At 60.5% G+C, this 25,477-nt stretch overlaps 1 protein-coding gene across 1 annotated transcript in view; it reads left to right on the top strand.

Annotated features, from left to right (window-relative positions):
• Nucleotides 1–8,042: 8,042 nt before the first annotated feature.
• Nucleotides 8,043–25,477, top strand: part of EIF2AK3 (eukaryotic translation initiation factor 2 alpha kinase 3) — a 72,441-nt gene continuing 55,006 nt past the window's right edge. Inside the window, exons 1-2 of the mRNA XM_054172214.1 lie at nt 8,043–8,397; nt 22,075–22,204. Coding sequence (XP_054028189.1) covers nt 8,135–8,397; nt 22,075–22,204 — 393 coding nt within the window. The 5' untranslated portion in view covers nt 8,043–8,134. The remainder of the gene's footprint in view (nt 8,398–22,074; nt 22,205–25,477) is intronic.

Genomic DNA, 25,477 nt, shown 5'->3' with positions numbered 1-25,477 from the left:
TGGTGTTGGATGATAGGTTGGACACCGTGATCTTGAAGGTCTCTTCCAACCTGGTCTATTCTATTCTATTCTATTCTATTCTATTCTATTCTATTCTATTCTATTCTATTCTATTCTATTCTATTCTAATCTCAGAGTTGCTTGGGTTGGAAAAGCCCTCTGAGGTCACCCAGTCCACCCAGCAACCCAACAGCACCATGGCCATGGAGGCAGCAGGGCCTCCTGTTGGGGTTTCTGTGCTGGTGAAAGCAGGCAGGTCTCTGGTCCCTGCCCTGCACCCCGAGCTGGGGTTGGACATCTGGGAGATGGATTTGCTTTGTATGTCAGGGACAACCAGCTCTGCCTGCAGGCAGCTCAGGGGTGGCTCCTACAAGCCTGGGTTTGTCCCGTGTCACAGCCTGGCTGCCAGCCAGCTCCCACCCTCTTGCTTAGGACGGAGGGAGGTGTCTGAACCTGCTTTGTTGCAGCAGACATGTTGCTTGCCGAGCAGGGAGGTGGCTGCCACCTGCCAGCCCTGGTGAAATGCAGGGAGCAGCCTGGGCCTTCAGGCTGGCAAGGCTGGCTGCAGGACTTGGGGTGCCCAGTGCTGCATCTGAGGCTGAAATGATGTTAGGAAGGGACACAGCAGCTGAGAGAACAGCTTGTGGTTGAGACAAAGGCACGATCCTGCTCTTGGCTGCCTTCACACACCATCCATTCCCAGCCTGGGCACAGGGATGGCACTGGCACTGCTGTGCCCCGTGCTGCCCTGCCTTGCCAAGTGGGCAGAGACAGGGGGGCACAGCTGAGCTGGCTCAGCCAAACTGAGCAGCTAACATCTCCCTGAAGGGGAGCTGGGAAACTGGCTGAAGCTGCCCTGCTCTCAGACAGCACTGTTGCCAGAAAGGAGCATTCCCACCCTGTGCTCCATCACTTATGGAGCTTATCCACTGCCAGGTTCTCCTGCTGCTTCCATGTGTTGGCAGAGAGCTGGTTTTGTCTGAAGGGTAAAGCAACCAACAAAGCCAAGCTCGGGTTTTTGGGACCTTTCCTGGCAGCAGGATCAGTCAGTTGGGAGTGGGAAGGTTGTAGGAGCATCTTCTGTGGCATACTTAGTCCAGCTTAACCCTGCTGAAAAGCATTTGTTAAGTTGAGAGAACTCCTGGAGAAGACCTCTGGGTATCAAAGCTGTCTGCCCAGTAGCTGTGTGTGTCCAGAGGAACCTGGACAGGCTGGAGAGGTGGCTGAGGTTCAGCAAGGCCTCAAGAGGTTCAATAAGGCAAAGTGCAAGGTCCTGCACCTAGGTCAGGGCGATCCTCAATATCAAGCCAGGCTGAAGGATGATGAGGTTGAGAGCAGCCCTGCAGAGAAGGACCTGAGGGTGCTGGAGGGGGGGAGAAGCTGGACAGGAGCCAGCAATGGGCACTGGCAGCACAGGAGGCCAAGGGCAGCCTGGGCTGCATCCAAAGCAGTGTGGCCAGAGCTGGAGAGAGGATCCTGCCCCTCTGCTCTGCTCTGGGGAGACCTCACCTGCAGGGCTGGGGCCAGCTGTGGAACCCCAACACATGAAGGACATGTACCTGATGGAGAGGGTCCAGAGGAGGCCACAAAGATGATCAGAGGCTGCAGAACCTCTGCTGTGGGGCCAGGCTGGGAGAGCTGGGGCTGTGCAGCCTGGAGAAGAGAAGGCTCCAGGGAGACCTCAGAGCTGCAGTTCAATATCTGCAGGGCAGCTGCAGGCAGGCTGGGGAGGGACTGCTCAGAAGGGGCTGTGGGGATAGGCCCAGGGGCAGTGGTTTGAACCTGGAGCAGGGCAGAGTTAGGTTGGACATGAGGAGGAAGCTCTGCACAGGGAGGCTGGGGAGACACTGGCACAGGCTGCCCAGGGATGGGGTTGAGGCTCTGTCCCTGGGGACACTGAAGCTCAGCCTGGCTGTGTCCCTGGGCAGCCTGCTGGAGCTGGAGCTGTCCCTGCTGCCTGCAGGGGTTGGCCAAGCTGTCCCTGGAGGCTCCCTTCCAGCCAACGCAATCGGTGAGTCCGGCAGAGGGCAGCCGCCAGGTGGCGCTCTGGGCCTGGCCGCGGCCGCGCTGAGCGCGAAGGGGCTGGAGAGGAGCGGCCGGGGGCTGAGAGCAGCGCCGCGGCCGGGGGCTGAGAGCAGCGCCGCGGCCGGGGGCTGAGAGCAGCGCCGCGGCCGGGGGCTGAGAGCAGCGCCGCGGCCGGGGGGTCAGAGCAGCGCCGCGGCCGGGGGCTGAGAGCAGCGCCGCGGCCGGGGGGTCAGAGCAGCGCCGCGGCCGGGGGGTCAGAGCAGCGCCGCGGCCGGGGGCTGAGAGCAGCGCCGCGGCCGGGGGGTCACAGCAGCGCCGCGGCCGGGGGCTGAGAGCAGCGCTGGGGACAGCCAGCCCCAGCCTGCCGCACGGCCTGCGGGCTGCCGCTCGCCCCGGACGGTGTCTGACCGGAGGCAGAGCCTTGTGCCAGGCGCAGCGGAGTGCAGAGCGAGAGGCACTGCCGTGCGCAGCGCAGGAAGCCTGCGGCTGGCGCAGAGTTTCGGTAACGCTCAGAGCTTGTCGTGGGGCTTCGTGGTGACAGTGCCCGTCAGACACCCAGAGCTGTCGGCTGCCTCAGTGCTGAGCACGCTGGGATTCATCCCGATGAGAGCCTGGAAAGCTGGTAGAGCCTCCCCCCAAAGATAAAAGCCTCAGGTGCTGGAAGGTGTCCAGAGAAGGGCAACAAAGCTGGGGAGGGGTCTGGAGCACAGCCCTGGGAGGAGAGGCTGAGGGAGCTGGGGTTGTTTGGCCTGGAGAAGAGGAGGCTCAGGGGAGACCTTCTTGCTCTCTCCAACTCACTGAAAGGAGGTTGTAGCCAGGTGGGGGTTGGTCTCTTCTCCCAGGCAGCCAGCACCAGAACAAGAGGGCACAGTCTCAAGCTGTGCCAAGGTAGGTTTAGGCTGGAGGTGAGGAGAAAGTTCTACACAGAGAGAGTGATTGCCCATTGGGATGTGCTGCCCAGGGAGGTGGTGGAGTCACCATCACTGGAGGTGTTCGGGAGGAGACTTGATAGGGTGCTTGGTGCCATGGGTTAGTTGATCAGGTGGTGTTGGATTAGTTGATGGGTTGGACATGGTGATCTTGAAGGTCTCTTCCAACCTGGTCTATTCCATTCTATTCTATTCTATTCTATTCTATTCTATTCTATTCTATTCTATTCTATTCTATTCTATTCCATTCCATTCCATTCCATTCCATTCCATTCCATTCCATTCCATTCCATTCCATTCCATTCCATTCCATTCCACTGCTGCTCGGGGTGGGGGCTGGGAGGAGGTGCAACAAAATGAGGTGAGGGACACTTGCACAAGGCTGTGGCTCTTGTGCCTTAAGCTGAATAAATCTTCATGACCCAGCAGAATGGCTGAAGTGGGAGTCTGCCTGTGGGGTACTCTGTTAGCCTGAACCTCTGGGGTCTGTGGTCACTGCCTGTCTGTCTCCCCAGCCCTCTGGACAACTGGTGGGACAGGAGAAGAGTTACTGGGGAAAGCATGGCACAGAGTCCCAGTTTCTGTACAGTCTGTGCCTGTAGTGGGGGTTAGAATTCACATATCACAGCATCCCAGCATGGTGGGGATGGAAAGGGACCTCTGGAGCTCACCCAGTCCAACCCCCCTGCCAGAGCAGGGCACCCAGGGCAGCTTGCCCCAGATCAGTCAGAATTGTCAGGGCTGGAAGGGAGCTCAAGGCTCAGCCAGTCCCAACCCCCTGCCATGGGCAGGGACACCTCACACCGCAGCAGGTTGCTCACAGCCACCTCCAGCCTGGCTGCAAACACCTCCAGGCAGGAGGCTTCCACCACCTCCCTGGGCAGCCTGTGCCAGGCTCTCGCCACCCTCATGGGCAACAACTTCTTCCTCACAGCCAATCTCAATCTCCCCACTTCTAGTTTTGCTCCATCCCCCCTAGTCCTATCCCTCCCTGACACCCTCAAAAGTCCCTCCCCAGCTTTCTTGGAGCCCCCTGCAGATCCTGGAAGGCCACAATGAGGTTTCCTGGGAGCCTTCTCCTCTCCAGCCTGCACAACCCCAACTCCCTCAGTCTGTCCTCACAGCAGAGCAGCTCCAGCCCTCTGCTCCTCCTCATGGCGCTGCTCTGGACACCTTCCAGCACCCCCAGATCCTTCCTGTAACAGGGGTTCCAGAACTGGCCAGGGGGGTTTGGAAAGTCTCCAGAGGAGACTCCACAGCCTCTGTGCAGCCTGCTCCAGGCCTCCAGCACCCCCACATCAAAGAAGTTTCTCCTCCTGTTAACTAAGTTGGAGTGGTCCTTCAGCATGAGTGCCCCAAACCTTGCTGTGCAAGAGATGAGCTTCAAGGGGAGCAGGTGCAGGGGAGGGCTGGTGAGAGGAGCAGGGCAGCAGAGAGCCAGGAGTGGAAGGGAAGGGTGAAAGCCTTTGGTGTGGTTTGCCAAGCAAACCAGAAGAGATTGATTACTCTTTGTAAACACTGGGACAGGAAAACCCTAGAGAGAGAGGAGTTAGCTAAAGCAGGAAGGTATTAGCAGGCCAGGTGGGTGCCATGATGAAATGTCACTGCAGTTACTCAGAATGCATGCGGCACAAGGTGAAGGCTTTCAGACTCTGTTACAGTGGAGTGAAATGCTCCAGAAACCAAAGGCTCTGGGCTGCAGCTCCCTGGCTGGCTGGGGAGCAGTGCCCATGGCCTGACTGCCAGCAGCTGCTGCTTTGCCAGTGCACACTGAGGCCTCAGCTCCAACCCTGGGGGCACTTTTGGGCCACTCACTCCAAGAAGGACACTGAGGGGCTGGAGTGTGTCTAGAGAAGAACAACCAAGCTGGGGAAGGGTCTGGAGAAGAGGGCTGTGGAGGAGCAGCTGAGGGAGCTGGGGGGGGTTAGGGTGGAGGAGGCTGAGGGAGACCTCCCTGCCCTCTACAGCTCCCTGAGAGGAGGCTGCAGGGAGGTGGGGGTTGGGCTCTTCTCACATGCAGCAAGTGACAGGACAAGAGGAAACAGCCTCAAGTTGTGCCAGGGGAGGTTTAGGTGGGATACTGGGAAAAGTTTCTTCCCCAGAAGGGTTCTCAGGCATGGGAACAGGCAGCCCAAGGATGTGGTGGAGTCACAGGGGGCGTTTCCAAGAGGCAGCAGCGGTTGGATTGTGAGCTCTAGACAAGTAATGAGGGGGCTTGGTGATCTCAAAGGTCTCTTCCAAGCTCAGCAGATCTGTGATTCTGTGATTCCAACTTGCTCAAAACAAGTGCAAGAAGGAAGCAAAATGTAGGTAGAAGTCTGAAAATGACAATGACAGACTGCAGAGAGAGCTCATCAAAGAGCCACAGGCCCAAAGCCAAGAGGGAAGGAACACTGGCAGCTCGGCTTTATTAGTGGAGAGATCAGACAGGAAAGATAAAGAGCCTGGTTAGGGTTAGGGGTAGGGTCATTAGAGTTAGGGTTAGGGTCAGGGTTATTAGGGTTAGGGTTAGGTTTATTAGGGTTAGGGTTAGGGTTATTAGGGTTAGGGTGAGGGGTAGGGTTAGGTTTATTAGGGTTAGGGTTAGGGGTTAGGGTTAGGGGTTAGGGTTAGGGTTATTAGGGTTAGGGTGAGGGGTAGGGTTAGGTTTATTAGGGTTAGGGTTAGGGTTAGGGTTAGGGTTAGGGTGAGGGGTAGGGTTAGGTTTATTAGGGTTAGGGTTAGGGTTAGGGTGAGGGGTAGGGTTAGGTTTATTAGGGTTAGGGTTAGGGTTAGGGGTTATGGTTAGGGTTATTAGGGTTAGGGTTATTAGGGTTAGGGTTAGATTGGGTTTGGGTTAGGGTTAGGGTTATGGTCCTTAGGGTTAGGATTAGGGTTAGGGTTATTAGGGTTAGGGTTGGGGTTAGGGTTAGAGGTGGTGTTTGGGTGCGGGTTATTAGGGTTAGAGTTAGGGTTATTAGGGTTGGTGTTATTAGGGTTAGGGATATTAGGATTAGGGTTAGGGTTAGGTTTGGGGTTATTAGGGTTAGGGTTAGGGGTTAGGTTTAGGTTTATTAGGGTTAGGGTTATTAGGGTTAGGGGTTAGGGTTATTAGGGTTTGGGTTGTGGTTAGGGTTATTAGAGTTAGGGTTAAGGTTATTAGGCTTATGGTTAGTGTTATTAGGGTTAGGGTTATTAGGGTTAGTGTTGGGGTTATTAGGGTTAGGTTTTAGGGTTAGGGTTAGTGTGTCGGTTATGAGGATTAGGATTAGGGGTATTAGGTTTAGGGTTAGGGTTATTAGGGTTAGGTTTATTAGGGTTAGGGTTGGGGTTATTAGCATTAGGGTTAGGGTTATTAGGATTAAGGTTAAGGTTAGGGGAAGGGTTAGTGTTAGGGTTAGTGTTGAGGTTATTAGGTTTAGGTGTTAGGGTTAGGGTTGGGGTTAGGTTTAGGGTGTGGGTTATTAGGGTTAGGGTTATTAGGGTTGGGGTTATTAGGGTTGGGGTTGGGGTTATTAGCATTTGGGTTAGGGTTATTAGGATTAGGGTTAGGGTTTATGGTTAGGGTGTAGGGTTAGGGTTAGGTGTAGGGTTAGGTTTATTAGGGTTAGGGTTGGGGTTATTAGGGTTAGGGTTTAGGGTTATTAGGTTTAGCGTTATTAGGGTTAGGGTCATTAGGGCTAGGGCTAGGGTTATTAGGGTTAGGGTCATTAGGGCTAGGGATAGGGGTTAGGGTTATTAGCGTTAGCGTTATTAGGGTTAGGGGTTAGGGTTAGGGGTCCTCTCTGGGGTGGTCCTAGAAATCTATCCACGGGCCAGGCTCGTGGCTGGTATCAGGAGGGACGGATGTGTGGCAGGTAGGACATGCAGATGCCAGCTCAGCTCCTGTCTAGTTAGCAAGCAAAGCTGGGGTATGACTCCATGCACTGGGCTGCAAATTCCCCCCCAGCATTAAATTTTGCCAGAGCAGCTCAGCTGGCAGCAAATGAAGCTGTAATCACAAGCAGAACTGCAACCTACACTGGGAGACAATGGATGTGTACAAGGATACAGTATTTACAATGCCCACAGGCATTTACAAGTAACAAACAGCACAAAGCCCCCCTGGCCGAGGAGCAGGGGAAGCTGCTGGCTTCTGCCTCCCTGCCCCCCTGTGCTAAAGGGACAAGAGACAGGAGCAGCGACGTTAACAGCAGTCACAACAAAAGCAGTGGAGCCAAGGTCAAGCAGAAGCAAGTTAGGATCTGCCAGCCTGAGGCAGTGAGCAGAGAGAGATTACAGAATCAGACAGTTATCGACCCCAAGGCTCATCCAGTTCCTACCCCCTGCCATGGGCAGGGACACCTCACACCGCAGCAGGTTGCTCACAGCCACCTCCAGCCTGGCTGCAAACACCTCCAGGCAGGAGGCTTCCACCACCTCCCTGGGCAGCCTGTGCCAGGCTCTCACCACCCTCATGGGCAACAACTTCTTCCTCACAGCCAAGCTAAATCTGCCCACTTCTGGCGCTGGAGCGGGCACAGGCGGACGGATGCCTCGGATGCTGTGCCCTCGGCAGGCAGCTCCCCCGGCCTCCCCGCGGACGTGGCGGACCCCCAACGGAGCTCCTTCCGCCGCTCCCGCCCCACGAGTCCACTCGTCCGGGAGGGGTCCCGCTCCCGGCCCCGCCCCCGCCGCGGGTGGTGTGCGCCGCCGGCCCCGCCCCGCGGGCGCGCAGGAGCGGCCACGTCTGCAGCGAGGCCGAGGGCTGGCCGCCAGGGGGCGGGACCGCACCGCCCGGCGCGCCAGTCAGCGGAGCGCTTGGTGTCGCGACCCGGCCAATCCCGAAGCAGGTCGGTGAATCATGCGCTCCCGATTGGCCGGAGCAGCGGGGGAGGGAGGGGAGAGAGCGGCGTGACTCCAATTGGCCCGGCAGCTCTGTTGACAAACACCGCTCCTTCCCGCCCTCCCCGCCAGTCTCACCAATCAGAAGGAAGCGGTGGGCGGAGCGGCGTGGCTCTGGCCCAATGGGCTGCGTTTCCGCCGCGGAAGGGCGGGCGGCGGTGCCGGGGGCGACCGCGCGCGGGGTGCCGGTACGTGGCGGGCGGGGCGGGGCGGGGCGGGGGCAGCGCGGGCGCCCATTCTGTGGCGGCGGCAGCGGCGCTGGCGGCAGCGTTCATGTCCTAACGGCTGCGCGGCGGCGGGCGAGGCGGGGCCCCTCCATGCGGGGCTTGCGGTGCCGCAGCGCTCTGGCCGCCTTCACCTTGCTGGTGCTGTTCGGCGTGGCGGCGGGCGGCCCGGAGCCGCCAACGGGCGATGCCGCGGCTGTGGAGGCCGCTTTCGGACTGGGGGCGGCCGCCGCTCCCGCGGCTTTGCCGGCCGGTTCCGCCGACGTGACGGTGGAGGATGATGAGGCCGGGGTGGCCACGGCGGCCCCCGGCGAGCAGGAGGCTGAGGAGAGCGGAGAGGCCCGGAGCGGCGGCAGGTGGGCCGGGACGGGCGGACCGGGGGCTGCGAGGGGAGGCGGGGGGGGGTCAGCTGCTCGGCCGAGGGCCGGTGCATGCGGCTGCTGGGGGCAGGGGTCGGCCTTCTGGGCGGCGGATTAGTGCGTGGAGATGCTGGGGAGGAGGCTAGCGCCCGGTTTAGGGGATGCTTGGCGGCCACCGGTACCCGGGGCGGGGGTCGGTGCCGCAGGAGAGAAGGGAGCAGAGACCGGGGCCGGTTTGCGGTGCTGCTGGGATGGTGGGGGGGAGGGGAGCGGGCTGTGTCCCGGCTGGAGATCAGCAGCTGGGGTGCTGCTTAAGGAGCTGCTCGGTCCGGGGGGTCGTGTGTGGGGAAGGGGTCGTGCGGCAGTGGGGTTCGCTGGAGGGGCTCTTGGCAGGGTCGGTAGGGCCGGAGTGGGGAGAAGGGAAGAGCGAGGCGGCAGAGCTGGGCTGTGCGGTGCAGGGGTGCGGGAGGGGTACGCTGGGAAGGGCTGCCCCTGGCTGAGCTGCCCCTGGCTGAGCTGCGGGGACACGCAGGGCAGGCTCTGAAGGTGGAAGGAGAGGCAGAGGAGATGTGTCCTGTGCTGGGGAGCTGCAGGGATGGGCAGGCTGGACCGGGAGAGGCTGTGGCAGGAAGGAAAGGGAACTTCAGGACCAGCGTTAAGGCGCTCGTTCCTTTCCGCGGCTGTTCGTGAGCGGAGCGCTGTAGTGCTTAGACAAATAAGCTGCCGGCTGTGCCCCCGTGTGACAGACGTCTGCCCGCACCCCGGCAGCACCGAGCCTCGCTCCCTGCCTTGAGGCTTCCCGAGCGGCAGCTCCGCGCCAGCGGGAGGGAAACCCAAAGGCAGAGCTGCTGCCGCCTGAGCCCTGCCCAGCACCTGCGCTTCGCCCTCGTTCCGAGCAGCCCTCTCTGCCTTCTTGCCGTGCTCTCCTGAGGAGGACGCGGTCTTTGTGGCGCTGTTTGCTACACACGGCCGCTGGTGTGTGCCCGAAGGGAAGCCAGGCGCCTGAGACGAACTGCCGGGCAGGTTGTAGAAGCTCGCAGGAGGAAGCGATGGGCTCCGTGATCACATGTAGCGAGCAGCCCTGGCCAGAGGAAGGCTTTCCGCCCTGACTCAAGCGCGGAAATGTTGCTGAGCTGTTTGCATTCTGCTTTCGCATTGGCTGAGGCAGATGGGATGAGAAGCCGCAGGCAGAGGTTGAAGGCAGAGAACATGACTAAGTGCCTGCTGCGTTTGAGAGCCCAATCTGAAAGTGAAACGCTTTTAGGTCAGGATACCCGAGCCAGAAACCAGCTGAGAACTTGCCATCGGGTGTGCTTTGAGGAGAACCACAGAACTGTCAGGGCTGGAAGGGATCTCAAGGCTCAGCCAGTCCCAGTCCCGCTGCCACGGGCAGGGACACCTCACACCGCAGCAGGTTGCTCACAGCCACCTCCAGCCTGGCTGCAAACACCTCCAGGCAGGAGGCTTCCACCACCTCCCTGGGCAGCCTGTGCCAGGCTCTCACCACCCTCATGGGCAACAACTTCTTCCTCACAGCCAATCTCAATCTCCCCACTTCTAGTTTTGCTCCATCCCCCCCAGTCCTATCCCTCCCTGACACCCTCCAAAGTCCCTCCCCAGCTTTCTTGGAGCCCCCTGCAGATCCTGGAAGGCCACAATGAGGTCTCCTGGGAGCCTTCTCCTCTCCAGCCTGCACAACCCCAACTCCCTCAGTCTGTCCTCACAGCAGAGCAGCTCCAGCCCTCTGCTCCTCCTCGTGGCCCTTCTCTGGACACCTTCCAGCCCCTCCAGAGCCTTCCTGGCACAGAGGCCCCAGAGCTCCAGCTGTGGTCTCAGCAGAGTGGAGCAGAGGGGCAGAATCCCCTCCCTGGCCCTGCTGGCCACACTTCTCTTGCTGCAGCCCAGGCTCTGCTTGGCTCTCTGGGCTGCAAGTGCTCCCTGCTGGCTCCTGCTGAGCTTCTCCTCCCCCAGCACCCCCAAGGCCTTTTCTGCAGGGCTGCTCTCCAGCCAGTCCCTGCCCAGCCTGGATCAGTGCCTGGCATTGCCCTGCCCCAGCTGCAGGACCTTGCCCTTGGTCTCGTTGAAACTCATGAGGTTGTGAGAACCTCTTCACCTTTTAGCAGCAGGATCATTCTTTTGCCTGCCAGGCCCTCAGGAGCTGAGCTACTGTCCTGTGCTTCTGGAGGGTTCAGTTTTTCATGGGACTCCTGTGCAGCCCCTGAGTGTGTGTTTCAGAATGAGTCTTCTGTGTTGGCTACGAGAGCGGAGTCGAATGCACTGAAGCTCTTCAAGGGAGTGATTCAAGGCTGAGATTAAATGTAGCTGTTCTCTAATTGGTTACTGCATAGGAATAGACTTGCTGTCATCAAATAAAAATAGAACATCTGCCTGGCCATAGTATTTGCCTCATTTCTCTCTTTTTTTTCCTCTCCCCCCCCCCCCCCCCCCCCCTTCCATCTGAATTTGTCAGCTGATTGTCCTTTAGCAGCACACTGTCCATCTGGTCTGGCAGGTCAGCATGGCCTCAGCAAAACCCCAGCCCCAGCTGCTTTTGCTGCAGGCACAGGAATGTGTCACAGTAGCACCAAGGTTGGAAGAGACCTCAAAGATCATCAAGTCCAAGCTGTCACCACAGACCTCATGACTAAACCATGGCACCAAGTGCCACATCCAATCCCCTCTTGAACACCTCCAGGGATGGGGACTCCACCACCTCCCTGGGCAGCACATCCCAGTGGCTAACAACTCTCTCTGGGAAGAACTTTCTCCTCACCTTCAGCCTAATCCTCCCCTGGCACAGCTTGAGACTGTGTCCTCTTGTTCTGGTGCTGCTTGCCTGGGAGAAGAGACCAACCCCCACCTGGCTACAACCTCCCTTCAGGGAGCTGGAGAGAGCAAGAAGGTCTCCCCTGAGCCTCCTCTTCTCCAGGCTAAGCAACCCCAGCTCCCTCAGCCTCTCCTCACAGGGCTGTGCTCCAGACCCCTCCCCAGCCTTGTTGCCCTTCTCTGGACACCTTCAAGTCTCTCAATGTCCTTCTTAAACTGAGGGGCCCAGAACTGGACACAGGACTCAAGGTGTGGCCTGAGCAGTGCTGAGCACAGGGCACAAGGACTTCCCTGCTCCTGCTGGCCACACTCTTCCTGATGCAGGCCAGGATGCCCTTGGCCTTCTTGGCCTCCTGGGCACACTGCTGGCTCATGTTCAGCTGCTGTCAACCACTACCCCCGGGTCCCTCTCTGCCTGGCTGCTCTCAGCCACTCTGCCCCCAGCCTGTAGCTCTGCCTGGGGTTGCTGTGGCCGAAGTGCAGTGTGCTCAGCTTTGGTTTGAGGCTTTTTTTTTTAAGTTCCCAGGAGAAAATGTGAGGCTTAGTTTATAATTGTGAGAGCTGGGGGTCAGGAGGGAGGGCACAGGGCCAGGCTCTGCTCACTGTGCCCTGGAATAGGCCAAGGAGCAAGGGATGGAAGCTGCAGCACAGGAGGTTCCAGCTCAGCATGAGGAGGAACTTCTGCACTGTGAGGGTCCCAGAGGCCTGGAGCAGGCTGCCCAGAGAGGTTGTGGAGTCTCCTTCTGTGGAGCCTTTGCAGCCCTGTCTGGATGTGTTCCTGTGTGCCCTGTGCTGGGTTCTCTGCTCCTGCTCTGGCAGGAGGTTGGACTGGCAGATCTCCAGGGGTCCCTTCCAACTCCTGCCACGCTGTGAGCTGTGACCCCTGGTGCTCTGCAGCTGCACTCAGGCAGGCTTTGGACCTGGCATCGCTGCTGGGAGCTGGAGTGTGACTGGCAGCTGTGCCTGCAGTGGCCCCAATGCCTTTGGAGGGTTCTAAGGTTGTGGAGCTTCTGACACTGCCGCCAGAGCAGGGGTAAAGGTTGTACCACAGTGATGCCAAGTGCTGCTTTGTTCTTCTGGAAGAACCCAGCTTAGTGGAATGCACACAGAGGGTTTGCCCAGTGGCAGGGTGTAGGAGGGCTCCAGAAGTGTTCCTCCTCCATGCTGTGTACATCCAGTACCTGAAGGGCTCCAGGAGAGCTGGGGAGGGACTGCTGACAGGGCTGGGAGTGCCAGGGTGAGGAACAATGGCTTTGAGCTGGGAGAGGGGAGACTGAGAGTGGAGATGAGGGAGAAGTTCTTGGCAGTGAGGGTGGTGAGACTCTGGCACAGACTGCCCAGGGAGGCTGTGGCTGTCTTCTGCCTGGAGGTGTTGAAGGCCAGGCTGGGTGAGGCCTGGAGCAGCCTGTGCTGGGGGGAGGTGTCCCTGTCCATGGCAGGGGGCTGGAGCTGGATGAGCTTGAAGGTCCCTTCCAACCCAACCCATGCTGTGATCTTCCCTTGCAGTCTTAGCTCTTCTGCTCTGGGGCAGAGCTGACACCTTCAGCAGAGCAGAGGAGTGCTCAGGCCAGCTGCTCCACGGTGAGCTGTCCTGGTGGGATACAGGCAGTGGCCTGAAGGGCCAGGGCTGGCCTCTTGTCAGTGCCTGTGGCAGCCTGCAGCAGATGCTGTGCCTGGGGGACCATTACAGCTGCACTCCAACAAGCAGCTCCTGGCTGTGGGCAAAAGAGGACAGGAAATGGTAACCCAGGGCCTTGTCAGCGAGCTGTGGAGGCTGGCTGTGGGTGGCTGGGGTGGGGAGGTGTGCCCAAAGGGTTCTCACATTGCCAAGGTGCCAGTGAGCTCTAACTGTGTGCTGCTGGTGCTGGCTCTGCCAGCTGTGTGATTTCTGATACCTCTGTGTGTGCCACCTTCTCCTGGCCCCCTGCTTGGGTCCTCCTGCTGCCCATCTGTGAGGGCACAGAAGGCATTTGCTCCTCCATCACTTGGTCCCTGTGCTGTGGAGCAGCAGCTGGAGGCCAGGGGCTGTGTGTGAGTGCCTCCAGGGTGCACTGCTGGCTGAGCAGCCTGCTGGGGTAGCAGGAGCTGCCTAGCTTGGAGTGATGCCTTCCTGTGAGATCCTTGCCTTGGTTTGGTTCTGCTCCAGGCTTGTGGAGACTATCTACAGCCCTGGGCTCGTGGTGGTGGCTTTGTTTCCCTCCCTTCTGTAGTATCTGTGATGAGATTCACTCTCTGCTAGAGTCCATGATTGGCTCTCAACAGAATCCCTGCCCCTCCAGGGCCCTGCAGCCTGGATGCTCTTTGGCTCTCTTCCCCTTGCTTGCCTGGCACTACAGTTGTGACTTTGGACCTCCAGCCTTCAGCTGAGTAAGGCTCTGTGGCTCAGGAGGGCTGATGTGCCAGGCCCCAGGGCTGCTTGGGTAGTGCTCCTGGGACACTTGGCTGTTGTTGGCAGCTGGAGGCTTTGATCAAGGCAGTCTTGGGGCTGTCCCCAGTCAGGAGGTGGTGAAGCCACTGCTAAGGAATTGTTTGGCAGAGTTTGTCAGGCAGATGAGTCTGGAGGGCAGGGCAGGTGGAGGCTTGAGATGGCTTCTGTGCAGGTGGTGCTGAGAGCAGGACCTGCCCTGTGCACACTCTGCTCTGCTTCTGGCCAGCCTCTGCTTGTGCCCATGGCCTGGCTGGGCTTGGAGCTGAGGAGGGAGAGCTGGGAGCTGCCAAAGGGCAAACTTTGTGGCACTGCTGGGCCAGGCTGGCTTAGAGTCTTTCTGGGAACCTCACTCAGCTCAGGGCCTTGCCCCTGCCCAGGGGAGGAAGCTTAACCCTCCTCACTGATGGGGCTGTTCAGCCTGGAGGAGAGAAGGCTGCAGGGAGACCTTAGAGCAGGCTTCCAGTACCTGAAAGAGCTGGGGAGGGACTTTTGACAAGGGCTGGGAGTGCCAGGATGAGGAACAATGGATTGGAGCTGGGAGAGAGGAGATGGAGACTGGAGATGAGGGAGAAGTTCTTGGCAGTGAGGGTGGTGAGACTCTGGTACAGGCTGCCCAGGGAGGCTGTGGCTGTCCCCTCCCTGGAGGTGTTGAAGGCCAGGCTGGATGAGGCCTTGAGCAGCCTGTGCTGGTGGGAGGTGTCCCTGCCCATGGCAGGGGGCTGGAGCTGGATGAGCTTGCAGGTCCCTTCCAACCCAACCATTGTGTGCCCAGTACCCAGGGCAGCAGCTGGCACAGAAATGCCTTTTCCCTGCAACTTTCAGGTGTCCCAGGGCTGCCTCCAGAGTGTGGCTGCTGCAGTGAAGTGTGATGGAGCTGCAGGTGCAGCCCTGACCTCTGCAGCCAGCAAAGCCTCACAGGGACAGCTCGCAGCACAGCTCTTCACCCTCCAGTCAGGGCCAGATGCTGCTGGGTTGCTGTAAGAATGGGGCATCATCCACTGCAGAAGGCTTGTGGCAGCACAGGGGGGTCACAGGAGCCAAGCTGCCTGCTTCACAACACTCCAGGCTCCAGAATAGTTCCTCGAAGTAGCTGCTTCAGTGGTTTTTTGTCAGAGCTCATTGAGCTAGTGCCTGAAAGCTGGAAGGTCTCCTGTCAGCACCTCACACTCTCAGCAGGCCGAGGTGCAAGCAGCAGAGGCTCACAGAGGGAGTGTGAACATGGAAGAGGGCAGTCTGATCCTGGGAGTGTAGCTCCAGCCCTGGGCTCTGGCACTCTGGGGCACAGTGCAGCACTGACTCTGATTCAGCTTAGGGGGAAAGGATTCCACCTGCCTGCAGGCTGGGAGAAGGCTTAAGCCTCATCAAGGTTTTGATTTGCATTAAAGCAGAGTAAGAAACAAAGGGTTTTGTTACTAGAGCAAGGCTCTTCTGCAGGCTCTGACAGGCAGGACTGGTTTTGAGGAGCAAGGTAAGATGGAACCAGAAACATGAGCTTCAGGTTCAGAGCCCAGAGTGCCAGGCTGGGGGGGACCCCAGGCTCCTCTGCCCCAAGCTTTGCAGGTGATGGTGCAGCTGAGATGAGCTGGCCCAGCACCCTGCCAAGCTGAGCCTGCAGCCTGTCCCATGCAGGGGACTCCACTGCTGCCCCTGGGAGCTGAGGCCAGGCCTGGCTGTGCTCCTGGGGTGCAATGGGAATGTCTCCAGCAGCACCTTGTCCCCATCACCCCTGGGCTTTGCCATGGCACTCCTTGCACCAAGGGAGTCTCCATGCCCCTGGTAGCCACCCTTGATGTGCTGGGCCATGGTGATGAGGTCTGCCCTGAGCCTTCTCCTCCCCAGGCTGGCCAAGTGCAGCTCTCTCAGCCTCTCCTCACAGAGGGAAGCTCAAGCTGCTCTTGCAGCCAGTTCCATTTCTCAAGGCAGATTCATGGTTGCTCCTTCTGGCTCTACAGCTCCTGAGAGGAGGCTGCAGTGAGCTGGGGCTTGGGCTCTGCTCCCCAGTCTCAGGTGAGAGGAGGAGAGGCAATGGCCTGGAATTGTGCCAGGGGAGGTTAGGTTGGAGAGGAGGAAAAACTTCTGTGCTGCCAGAGTGGTCAGGGCCTGGCAGAGGCTGCCCAGGGAGGTGTTCCAGAGCCCTGTGGCACTTGGGGCCGTGGTTTGGGGGGCCGTGGTGGTGCTGGGGTGCTGGTTGGAGTGGGTGACCCCAGAGAGCTTTCCCACCCAAAGCACTCCCTCATGCCGTGTGGTGCAGGTGTGGCTGAGCTGCTCCCGTTCCTGGGGGCCACAGCAAGCTCTGCTCAGCAGGTCAAGCAGGAAGCAAAGGCTGTGCCGGAGCTGGTGGCCAAGGGGCTTGGTGAAAGGCTCCCACTGCCCTGGAGGGATGTCAGCATGGGGGCTGCTGCGGGGGGGGGGGGCTGCTGCAGGGGGGGCAGTTGGAGCTGCTGCAGGGGGGGGCAGTTGGAGCTGCTGCAGGGGGGGGCAGTTGGAGCTGCTGCAGGGGGGGGCAGTTGGAGCTGCTGCAGGGGGGGGCAGTTGGAGCTGCTGCAGGGGGGGCAGTTGGAGCTGCTGCAGGGGGGGGCAGTTGGAGCTGCTGCAGGGGGGTGGATGGGGCTGCTGCAGGGGGGGCAGTTGGAGCTGCTGCAGGGGGGGGGGCTGCTGCAGGGGGGGCAGTTGGAGCTGCTGCAGGGGGGGCAGTTGGAGCTGCTGCAGGGGGGGGCAGTTGGAGCTGCTGCAGGGGGGGCAGTTGGAGCTGCTGCAGGGGGGGGCAGTTGGAGCTGCTGCAGGGGGGCGGATGGGGCTGCTGCAGGGGGGGCAGTTGGGGCTGCTGCAGGGGGGGGCAGTTGGAGCTGCTGCAGGGGGGGCAGTTGGAGCTGCTGCAGGGGGGGCAGTTGGAGCTGCTGCAGGGGTGTGCTGCTGGCAGGAAGGTTCCCTCAGCAGCTGGGATCTGAGGCTCTGAGCCTCCCCCCTCCTGCTCAGCTGAGGTGTGGGCACAGCACCACCTGGGTGACCACAGGTACACATCCCAGAGCTGCTGCTGGTGGTGGTGCTGAGGCCTAGCTGATGAGGCAGCTCTTGGGGAAGGTTGAGGTTTGCATCTGCTGGGGACGGATAATAGGTGGAGGAGAGCTGCACAAAGGCATCAAACATTTGCTGCTGGAGGAGAAGGCAGGCAGGAGGGGAGCCTCTCACAGGCAGCTCTGGGGGAGGGTTCTGCACTGCACTCGCTGTCTCTGTCCCTCTCTCTCAGCCACCCTGCTGCCTTTGCTCATCCTCCACTTGTCAGCTGCACCAAGACACCGTTGCACTGGAGCCACCTGGGACATGCTCCCATGCAGTGCTAGAGGGCTTCAGAGAAAAATCTGTAGCATAAAGCAAACAGCTTCTGCCCTGTGTGTCCAGAGCCCTGGGGCAATCACAGAACTGCTTCTGGGTCCAACCATCACCCAACCCTGCCATGGCCACAGGGTTCTGCAACACCCCCAGCCATGGGGACTCCACCACCTCCCTCAGCAGCCTCTGCCAGGCCCTGACCACTCCTGCAGCAAAGAGATTTTTCTTCATCTCCAACCTCAGCCTCCCCTGGCACAATTCCAGGCCAGTTCCTCTCCTTCTGTCACCTGAAACTAGGGAGCAGAGCCCAACCCCCCCTGGCTGCAGCCTCCTCTCAGGGAGCTGCAGAGAGCAAGGAGGTCTCCCTCAGCCTCCTCTGCTCCACACCAAACCCCCCCAGCTCCCTCAGCTGCTCCTCCCCAGCCCTCTTCTCCAGACCCTTCCCCAGCTCTGGTGCCCTTCTCTGGCCCTGCTCCAGCTCCTCAGTGTGCTTCTGGGAGTGAGGAGCCCAAAGCTGAACCCAGCCCTCAAGCTGTGGCCTCCCCAGTGCTGAGCCCAGGGGCACAATCCCTGCCCTGCTGCTGCTGCCCACAGCACTGCTGCTCCAGCCCAGGCTGCTGGTGGCCTCCTTGCCCCCCTGGGCACCCCCTGGGCTCATCTCCAGCTGCTGGCACCCAGCACCCCCAGGGCCTTCTCTGCTGCGTAGTGTCCAGCCACTCTTCTCCAGACCTGCAACCTTCATGGGGTGCTTGTGACCCAGGTTCAGGACCCAGCCCTTGGCTCTGAACCTCATCCCACTGGGCATGGCTCATCCAGCCTGGCCAGGTCTCCCTGCAGAGCCTCCCTACCCTCCAGCAGATCAATGCTGCCTCCCAGTTCAGTGTGTGAGCTTTGTTTGCCATGCCTGAGAACAGTCTCCTGCCCCCTGGTTGATCATTAACCTGCTCTTGGTTTCTGCACAGCTGGAATAATTGTGTCTGCTCGGCTTGCAGAAGCTGTTGGAGGCTGCTGCTCAAATATTTGCTCAGTTGGTATTTTCCTAACAGTTTCCTTGAGCTGTTGGAGGAGAGGAGCTGCTTGGCCACCTCAGGGGGGGCAGCTGCCACATGGCCTTCTGTGCAGCTCTCTGTTGTGGGAGTTTCTAGCTGGTGACAGGTCACAGGTTGATGGAATGGGTTGGGTTGGAAGGGACCTTCAACATCATCCTGCTCCAACCCCCTGCCATGGGCAGGGACACCTCCCACCAGCACAGGCTGCTCCAGGCCCCATCCAGCCTGGCCTTCAACACCTCCAGGCAGGAGGCAGCCACAGCCTTCCTGGGCAGCCTGTGCCAGAGTCTCACCACCCTCACTGCCAAGAACTTCTTCCTCATCTCCAGTCTCCATCTCTCCTTTCCCAGCTCAAAGCCATTGTTCCTTGTCCTGGCACTCCCAGCCCTTGTCCAAAGTCCCTCCCCAGCTTTCCTGGAGCCCTTCAGGTACTGGAAGGCTGCTTGAGGTCTCCCTGCAGCCTTCTCTTCTCCAGGCTGAACAGCCCCAACTCTCTCAGCCTGTCCCCATAGGGGAGGTTCTGCAGCCTCTGATCATCCTGGTGGCCTCCTCTGGACCTGCTCCAGCAGCTCCAGGTCTCTCTCTTTGTTTTAAAGCTATGGGTTTAAAAAAAACTCAATACAGAAGGTACTCTAAAGAATTTCTCCCTGATCTGCAGTCTAAGTCTGCCAGCTTCCAGATTCAGTCCACTGCCCTTGTCCTGTCACTGCAGGCCCTTGGGAAAGGCAGAGAATCACAGAATGCTTTCAGTTGGAAAGGACCTTCCAGATCATGTAGCTCCAGCCCCCTGCCATGAGCAGAGGGACATCTCCCACCTCCCATTAGCTGGAAAGGACCTTCCAGGTACTGGAAGGATGCTCTAAGGTCTCCCTGGAGCCTTCTCCAGGCGGAACACAGCCTCCCTGGGCAGCCTGTGCCAGTGTCGCACCACCCTCAGTCTAAAGAATTTCTTCCTCCTCTCCAGGCTCAGCCTGCCCCGCTCAGGCCTCTGCCTCTGGGGCTGCCCCGCTCAGGCCTCTGCCTCTGGGGCTGCCCCGCTCAGGCCTCTGCGTCTGGGGCTGCCCTGCTCAGCCCTCTGCCTCTGGGGCTGCCCTGCTCAGCCCTCTGCCTCTGGGGCTGCCCCACTCAGGCCTCTGCGTCTGGGGCTGCCCCGCTCAGCCCTCTGCGTCTGGGGCTGCCCCGCTCAGCCCTCTGCGTCTGGGGCTGCCCCGCTCAGCCCTCTGCGTCTGGGGCTGCCCCGCTCAGGCCTCTGCCTCTGGGGTTGCCCCGCTCAGGCCGCTGCGTCTGGGGCTGCCCCGCTCAGGCCTCTGCCTCTGGGGCTGCCCCGCTCAGGCCTCTGCGTCTGGGGCTGCCCCGCTCAGCCCTCTGCCTCTGGGGCTGCCCCACTCAGCCCTCTGCCTCTGGGGCTGCCCCACTCAGCCCTCTGCCTCTGGGGCTGCCCCGCTCAGCCCTCTGCCTCTGGGGCTGCCCCACTCAGGCCTCTGCGTCTGGGGCTGCCCCGCTCAGGCCTCTGCCTCTGGGGCTGCCCCGCTCAGGCCTCTGCCTCTGGGGCTGCCCCGCTCAGCCCTCTGCCTCTGGGGCTGCCCCACTCAGCCCTCTGCCTCTGGGGCTGCCCCGCTCAGCCCTCTGCGTCTGGGGCTGCCCCGCTCAGCCCTCTGCGTCTGGGGCTGCCCCGCTCAGGCCTCTGCCTCTGGGGCTGCCCCGCTCAGCCCTCTGCCTCTGGGGCTGCCCCGCTCAGGCCTCTGCCACTGGGGCTGCCCCGCTCAGGCCTCTGCCTCTGGGGCTGCCCCGCTCAGGCCTCTGCCTCTGGGGCTGCCCCGCTCAGGCCTCTGCCTCTGGGGCTGCCCCGCTCAGCCCTCTGCGTCTGGGGCTGCCCCGCTCAGGCCTCTGCGTCTGGGGCTGCCCCGCTCAGGCCTCTGCGTCTGGGGCTGGGGCTGCCCCGCTCAGGCCTCTGCGTCTGGGGCTGGGGCTGCCCCGCTCAGGCCTCTGCGTCTGGGGCTGCCCCGCTCAGGCCTCTGCGTCTGGGGCTGCCCCGCTCAGCCCTCTGCCTCTGGGGCTGCCCCGCTCAGGCCTCTGCGTCTGGGGCTGCCCCGCTCAGCCCTCTGCCTCTGGGGCTGCCCCGCTCAGGCCTCTGCGTCTGGGGCCGCCCCGCTCAGGCCTCTGCCTCTGGGGCTGCCCCGCTCAGCCCTCTGCGTCTGGGGCTGCCCCGCTCAGCCCTCTGCCTCTGGGGCTGCCCCGCTCAGGCCTCTGCGTCTGGGGCCGCCCCGCTCAGCCCTCTGCGTCTGGGGCTGCCCCACTCAGGCCTCTGCGTCTGGGGCTGCCCCGCTCAGCCCTCTGCTTCTGGGGCTGCCCCGCTCAGCCCTCTGCCTCTGGGGCTGCCCCGCTCAGCCCTCTGCCTCTGGGGCTGCCCCGCTCAGGCCTCTGCCTCTGGGGCTGCCCCGCTCAGCCCTCTGCGTCTGGGGCTGCCCCGCTCAGCCCTCTGCCTCTGGGGCTGCCCCGCTCAGGCCTCTGCGTCTGGGGCTGCCCCGCTCAGGCCTCTGCCTCTGGGGCTGCCCCGCTCAGGCCTCTGCGTCTGGGGCTGCCCCGCTCAGCCCTCTGCCTCTGGGGCTGCCCCGCTCAGCCCTCTGCGTCTGAGGTCCCCCCAGGTGTCTGGGTCACTGCTCTGTGTGAAGCTGCAGGCTTTCCCTTGGCCTTTGCTGGAGGTGATACAATGACCCCCCTGTCCTTGCGCATGTGTTTGAAGACAATGACTTCACTTTGCCCCTCCTCAAAGGCAAATGGCAGCTCCTCCCCTCCCCTTTCCACAGCCCCCAGCTCCCTGCACTGGCAGTTTGGGACCTTTGGCTGCAGTTCCCCACAGTGCTGCAGTGTCCTTCCTTGTCTGACACAGCCAGGTCACACCCACAGCCTGTGCCTTCACTGCCACCCCCTGCCCTTGCACCCTCACCCACAGCCAGGTTGCTTTGCACAGTTCCTGCTTCCCACTCCGTCCAGTGTCTGGAAAGGTCCTGCTGGGTCCCTGGCTGCAGGCCTGCCCCAGTGCAGGCTGCCTGTGAAGTGCTCCAGCTGCACTCCCCCAGCAGAGTGGGAGCCTGCTGCAAGCCAGGCCTGTCCCTGCAGGCTCACAGGATGCTCTGGAGATCTGCCAGCCCAAGCCCCTGCCAGAGCAGGAGCACAGAACCTAGCACAGGTCACCCAGGAACACATCCAGGCAGGGCTGCAAAGGCTCCACACAAGGAGACTCCACAACCTCTCTGGGCAGCCTGCTCCAGGCCTCTGGGACCCTCACAGTGCAGAAGTTCCTCCTCATGCTGAGCTGGAACCTCCTGTGCTGCAGTTTCCATCCATTGCCTCTTGGCCTATCCCAGGGCGCAGTGAGCAGAGCCTGGCCCTGTGCCCTCCCTCCTGACCCCCAGCCCTCAGCTATTGACAGACATTGATCAGATCCCTCTCAGCCTTCTCCTCTCCACACTTCTCAGCCCCAGGGCTCTCAGCCTCTCTTCACAGCAGAGCTCTTCCACTCCCTTCAGCATCCTCACAGCCTCCCCTGCACTCTCTCCAGCAGCTCTCTGTCTGTCTGGAGCTGGGGAGCCCCAAACTGGACACAGCATTGCAGCTGTGGTCTCAGCAGGGCAGAGCAGAGGGGCAGCAGAACCTCCCCAGCCCTGCTGGCCTCACTTTTCTTGCTGCCCCCCACGATGCCTTTGGCTCTCTTGGCCCCAAGGGCTCCTTGCTGTCCCATGCAGAACTTGCTGCCCACCAGCACCCCAAGGTCTTTCTCCCTGGAGCTGGAGCCCCAGGCTGGGGTGATTTGGAAGGGCTGTGTTTAAGATGAGTGTGGGGGGCCTGGCAGGAGGCCAGCTCTGCTGTGGGTGTCAGTGCCTCAGCAGGTGATGCCAGCCAGGGCTGCAGGTCAGGCCTGCCCCGGGAGCAGGCCGGCAGCTCTCCTCCTCTCAGCCCCCCGGTGGCTCTCAGCCTGGAGGGCAGTGTGGAGCCCGCAGGCAGGGCCCTGCTGCAGCTCTGACAGAGTCTCCCCTGCAGGGCCCTGGTGATCATCAGCACCCTGGACGGCCGGATCGCTGCCCTGGACCCCGAGAACAGCGGCAGGAAGCAGTGGGACCTGGACGTGGGCTCAGGCTCTCTGGTCTCATCCAGCCTCAGTAAACCAGAGGTAAGGCTTAGTCCCCTTCCTGCCTAAAGCTTGGAGCCCAGACCTGTAGGTGATGAGGTGACTGCAGTGTCCTCCCTGTCACAGAATCCTGGAGCCATGGAGGCTGGAGCAGAGCCTTGAGACCATCAGGTCCAACCTTTAGCCCTGCTCTGCCAGGGTCACCACTAACCAGGACTTGAGAAACCAGGGTAGAGTGATGGAATTGTTTGGCCTGGAAAAGCCCTCTCAGACCATCCAGTCCAACCACTGCCCCCACCCCACCATGGCCACCAAACCCTGGCCACAGGCTTCTTGAACCCCTCCAGGCATGGGGACTCCACCACCTCCCTGGGCAGCCTCTGCCAGTCCCTGACCACTCTGGCACTGAAAACTTTCCCCAATGCCCAGCCTGCAGCCTAACCCTCCCCTGGGACAGCCTGAGGCCATCCCCTTGTTCCATCACTAATTCCTTGTGAGAAGAGAGCAGCACCACCTCTCTGCTGTCCTTTCAGGGGTGGTAAGGTCTCCCCTCAGCCTCCTCTTGCTCAAACTAAGCAGTGTCCCAGTTCCCTCAGCTGCTCTTTAGCAGACTCCTCCCCTGCCCCTTGGTTGGCCTCCCCTGCCCCCCTTGCAGCCCCTCAGTGTCCCTCTGTGTTGAGGTGCCCAGAACTGAATGCAGCACTGCAGAAGTGGCCTCCCCAGTGCTGAGCACCCAGGGGGACAATCCCTGCCCTGAGGAATGTTGCACAGTGCAGCCCATGTGCTGCAGCCCCTTTTTGGGGTGCTTACATCATGCTGCCATTCTGAACCCACTGAGCCTGTCAGGGGCTGAGGTAAGTGACAACTACCAAAGCAGCTGATGCAAGGGAGCTTGGGAATGGTTTGCAGTGGCTGAGTGGAGGCAAGTCCCTGGTAATCTGCAGCCAAGGGAAGGATCATCTGCCTTGCCTTTGGCAGGTGCTGCCTTTGTGCCTGGGTGCTTTTGTCCCCTCAGGAAAAGCAAAGTCCTTGTGGCTTCATGAATGAACCAAGGGCTGGGGGGGTTGTCTCCTGGGGAAGCAGGCTGACAGGAAACACAAGGAGCAGAGTGCTGAAGGTCACCCTGGAGCACTGGGGGCTTGCCTCACTGCTCAGTGAGCTGAGAGACCACCTGAAGAGCTTGGTGCCTTGCTGGGTGCTCTGGGCACAGCACTTCAGGTCCCCTGAGTCTGGAAGGAAGGGCTTGGGGATTATTCCCTGCACTGAAGAGGTGGCACCCAGAAATCATTGCTGCCCAAGGGCTCCAACTAGGACACTTCATGGGGGTGACAAAGAGCCACAGAGTCCCTCCCCTTGGGAAAGACCCTTGGGATCAGATTCAAGCATTCTCTAACCCTGCCCAGGCTGGGGCTGAGCCATGGCCCTCAGTACCACAGCTCTGCCTCAGAGATTCCCCCAGGGGTGGGGATTCAACTCCTCCCTGGGCAGCCTGTGCCAGGCTTTCACCCTCTCCAGATCTCTCTCGGATCCCTTCAGGTGTTGGAAGGCAGCTCTAAGGTCCCCTGAGCACCCCCAGCTCCCTCAGCCTGTGCTCACAGCAGAGCTGCTCCAGGCCCTTGCATCCTCTTTGTGGCCTGCTCTGGAATCACTCCACAGCTCTGTGTCCTCCTTCTGCTGGGGACAGCAGAGCTGGAGGCAGGATTGGAGGTGAGGTCTGAGCAGAGCAGGGTCCAGGGGCAGAATCCTCTCTCACCAGAGCCTCACCTGGCCTCCTTGGCCCCTCAGGACTGCCCCCCAAGGGACTCCCTCCACCAGACTGCAGAAGGAGTGAGAGTGGTAACTCATGGTCCACTCATGGTCCACTCATGGTGCTTCAGGTCTGAGAATGAGTTGCTTATGCATGGCTTTTGCCTTTCCAGACCTGTTTCATTTCCTCAGTAAAAGCACTACCAGAAGAGCTTTTCCTGAAACATGTTCTGGAGTGGAACTGAACCCCCAGGTCTCAGTGCAGAGCTCTGTGCAGAGGCAGGTGGCAGCTGCAAGCTGTGCTCCTTCACAGATGGGTTCAGTGCTAGGCACTTACAGTGGTGCTGTGGCACCTGTAGGGAGCTGCTGGTCAAGAGCAGCCTGGCCAGCAGGTTCAGGGAGGTGATTCTGCCACTCTGCTCTCTGAGACACCACCTGGGCTTCTGTGTCCAGCTCTGGAGCCCCCAGCACAAGAGGGACCTGGAGCTGCTGGAGAAGGTCCAGAGGAGGCCACAAAGATGATCAGAGGCTGGAGAACCTCTGCTGTGGGGCCAGGCTGGGAGAGCTGGGGCTGTGCAGCCTGGGGAAGAGAAGGCTCCAGGGAGACCTCAGAGCTGCAGTTCAATATCTGCAGGGGAGCTGCAGGCAGGCTGGGGAGGGACTGCTCAGAAGGGGCTGTGGGGATAGGCCCAGGGGCAGTGGTTTGAACCTGGAGCAGGGCAGAGTTAGGTTGGACATGAGGAGGAAGCTCTGCACAGGGAGGCTGGGGAGACACTGGCACAGGCTGCCCAGGGATGGGGTTGAGGCTCTATCCCTGGAGACACTGAAGCTCAGCCTGGCTGTGTCCCTGGGCAGACTGCTGGAGCTGGAGGTGTCCCTGCTGCCTGCAGGGCTTGGCCAAGCTGCCCTTGGAGGCTCCCTCCCAGCCCAGTGCACTCTCTGAGTCTGATGAGCTCACTGCAAGCAGAACCCCTGGCTGCCAGACACAGATCTGAATTCTGTGCAGGTCTAAACTCCATTCTCCCTACTGCTGATGCCCTGAGCCCAGGGCTTCCAAGTGCTGAGAATGCAGAGACTGAGCAGGGCAGGAGTGGGTCTGCACAGCTGGGTGCTGTCACTCAGCTGCTCTGCCCAGGGTCTGAGCATTTGCCAGTGTGCTGTGACTGCAGAAGCCAAGGCTGGTGCTCAGCCAGCACAGACTGTAGCCTTCCCCACACCACACTCCCTTCCCTTTGGAGGCTGCAGCCAGTGACTTGTGGAACTCCTGGGATCCCTGTGCATTCTGAAGTGTTTGTCATGCAGAGGGGAAGCCTTCAGGTGGGCTCTCAAATGCTTTCTACAGCTGTGGCCAAAGAGGCTGGTGGATTTTGGCAGTTCAGAGGCCCCAGGAGAGGGCTAATTTGGGAAGTCAAACTTCCCTGCAGCCTGCCAGAGGCCATGGAGTGTGAGGAGCAGAGGCCTTCCCAGCCTGCCTGCCATGGGGACAAATGCTGCTGAGAGCTGGCAGGGTTGGGCAGGCAGCACAAGTGCTGAGTGCTCCAAATAAGCTTCACTTCAACATTCAGAGCC

The sequence above is a fragment of the Dryobates pubescens genome, chromosome 23, assembly GCF_014839835.1.
Source record: "Dryobates pubescens isolate bDryPub1 chromosome 23, bDryPub1.pri, whole genome shotgun sequence".
Lineage (NCBI taxonomy): Eukaryota > Metazoa > Chordata > Aves > Piciformes > Picidae > Dryobates > Dryobates pubescens.
Note: the sequence above shows the minus strand (reverse complement) of the source record. Positions and strands in the feature narration are given on the sequence as shown.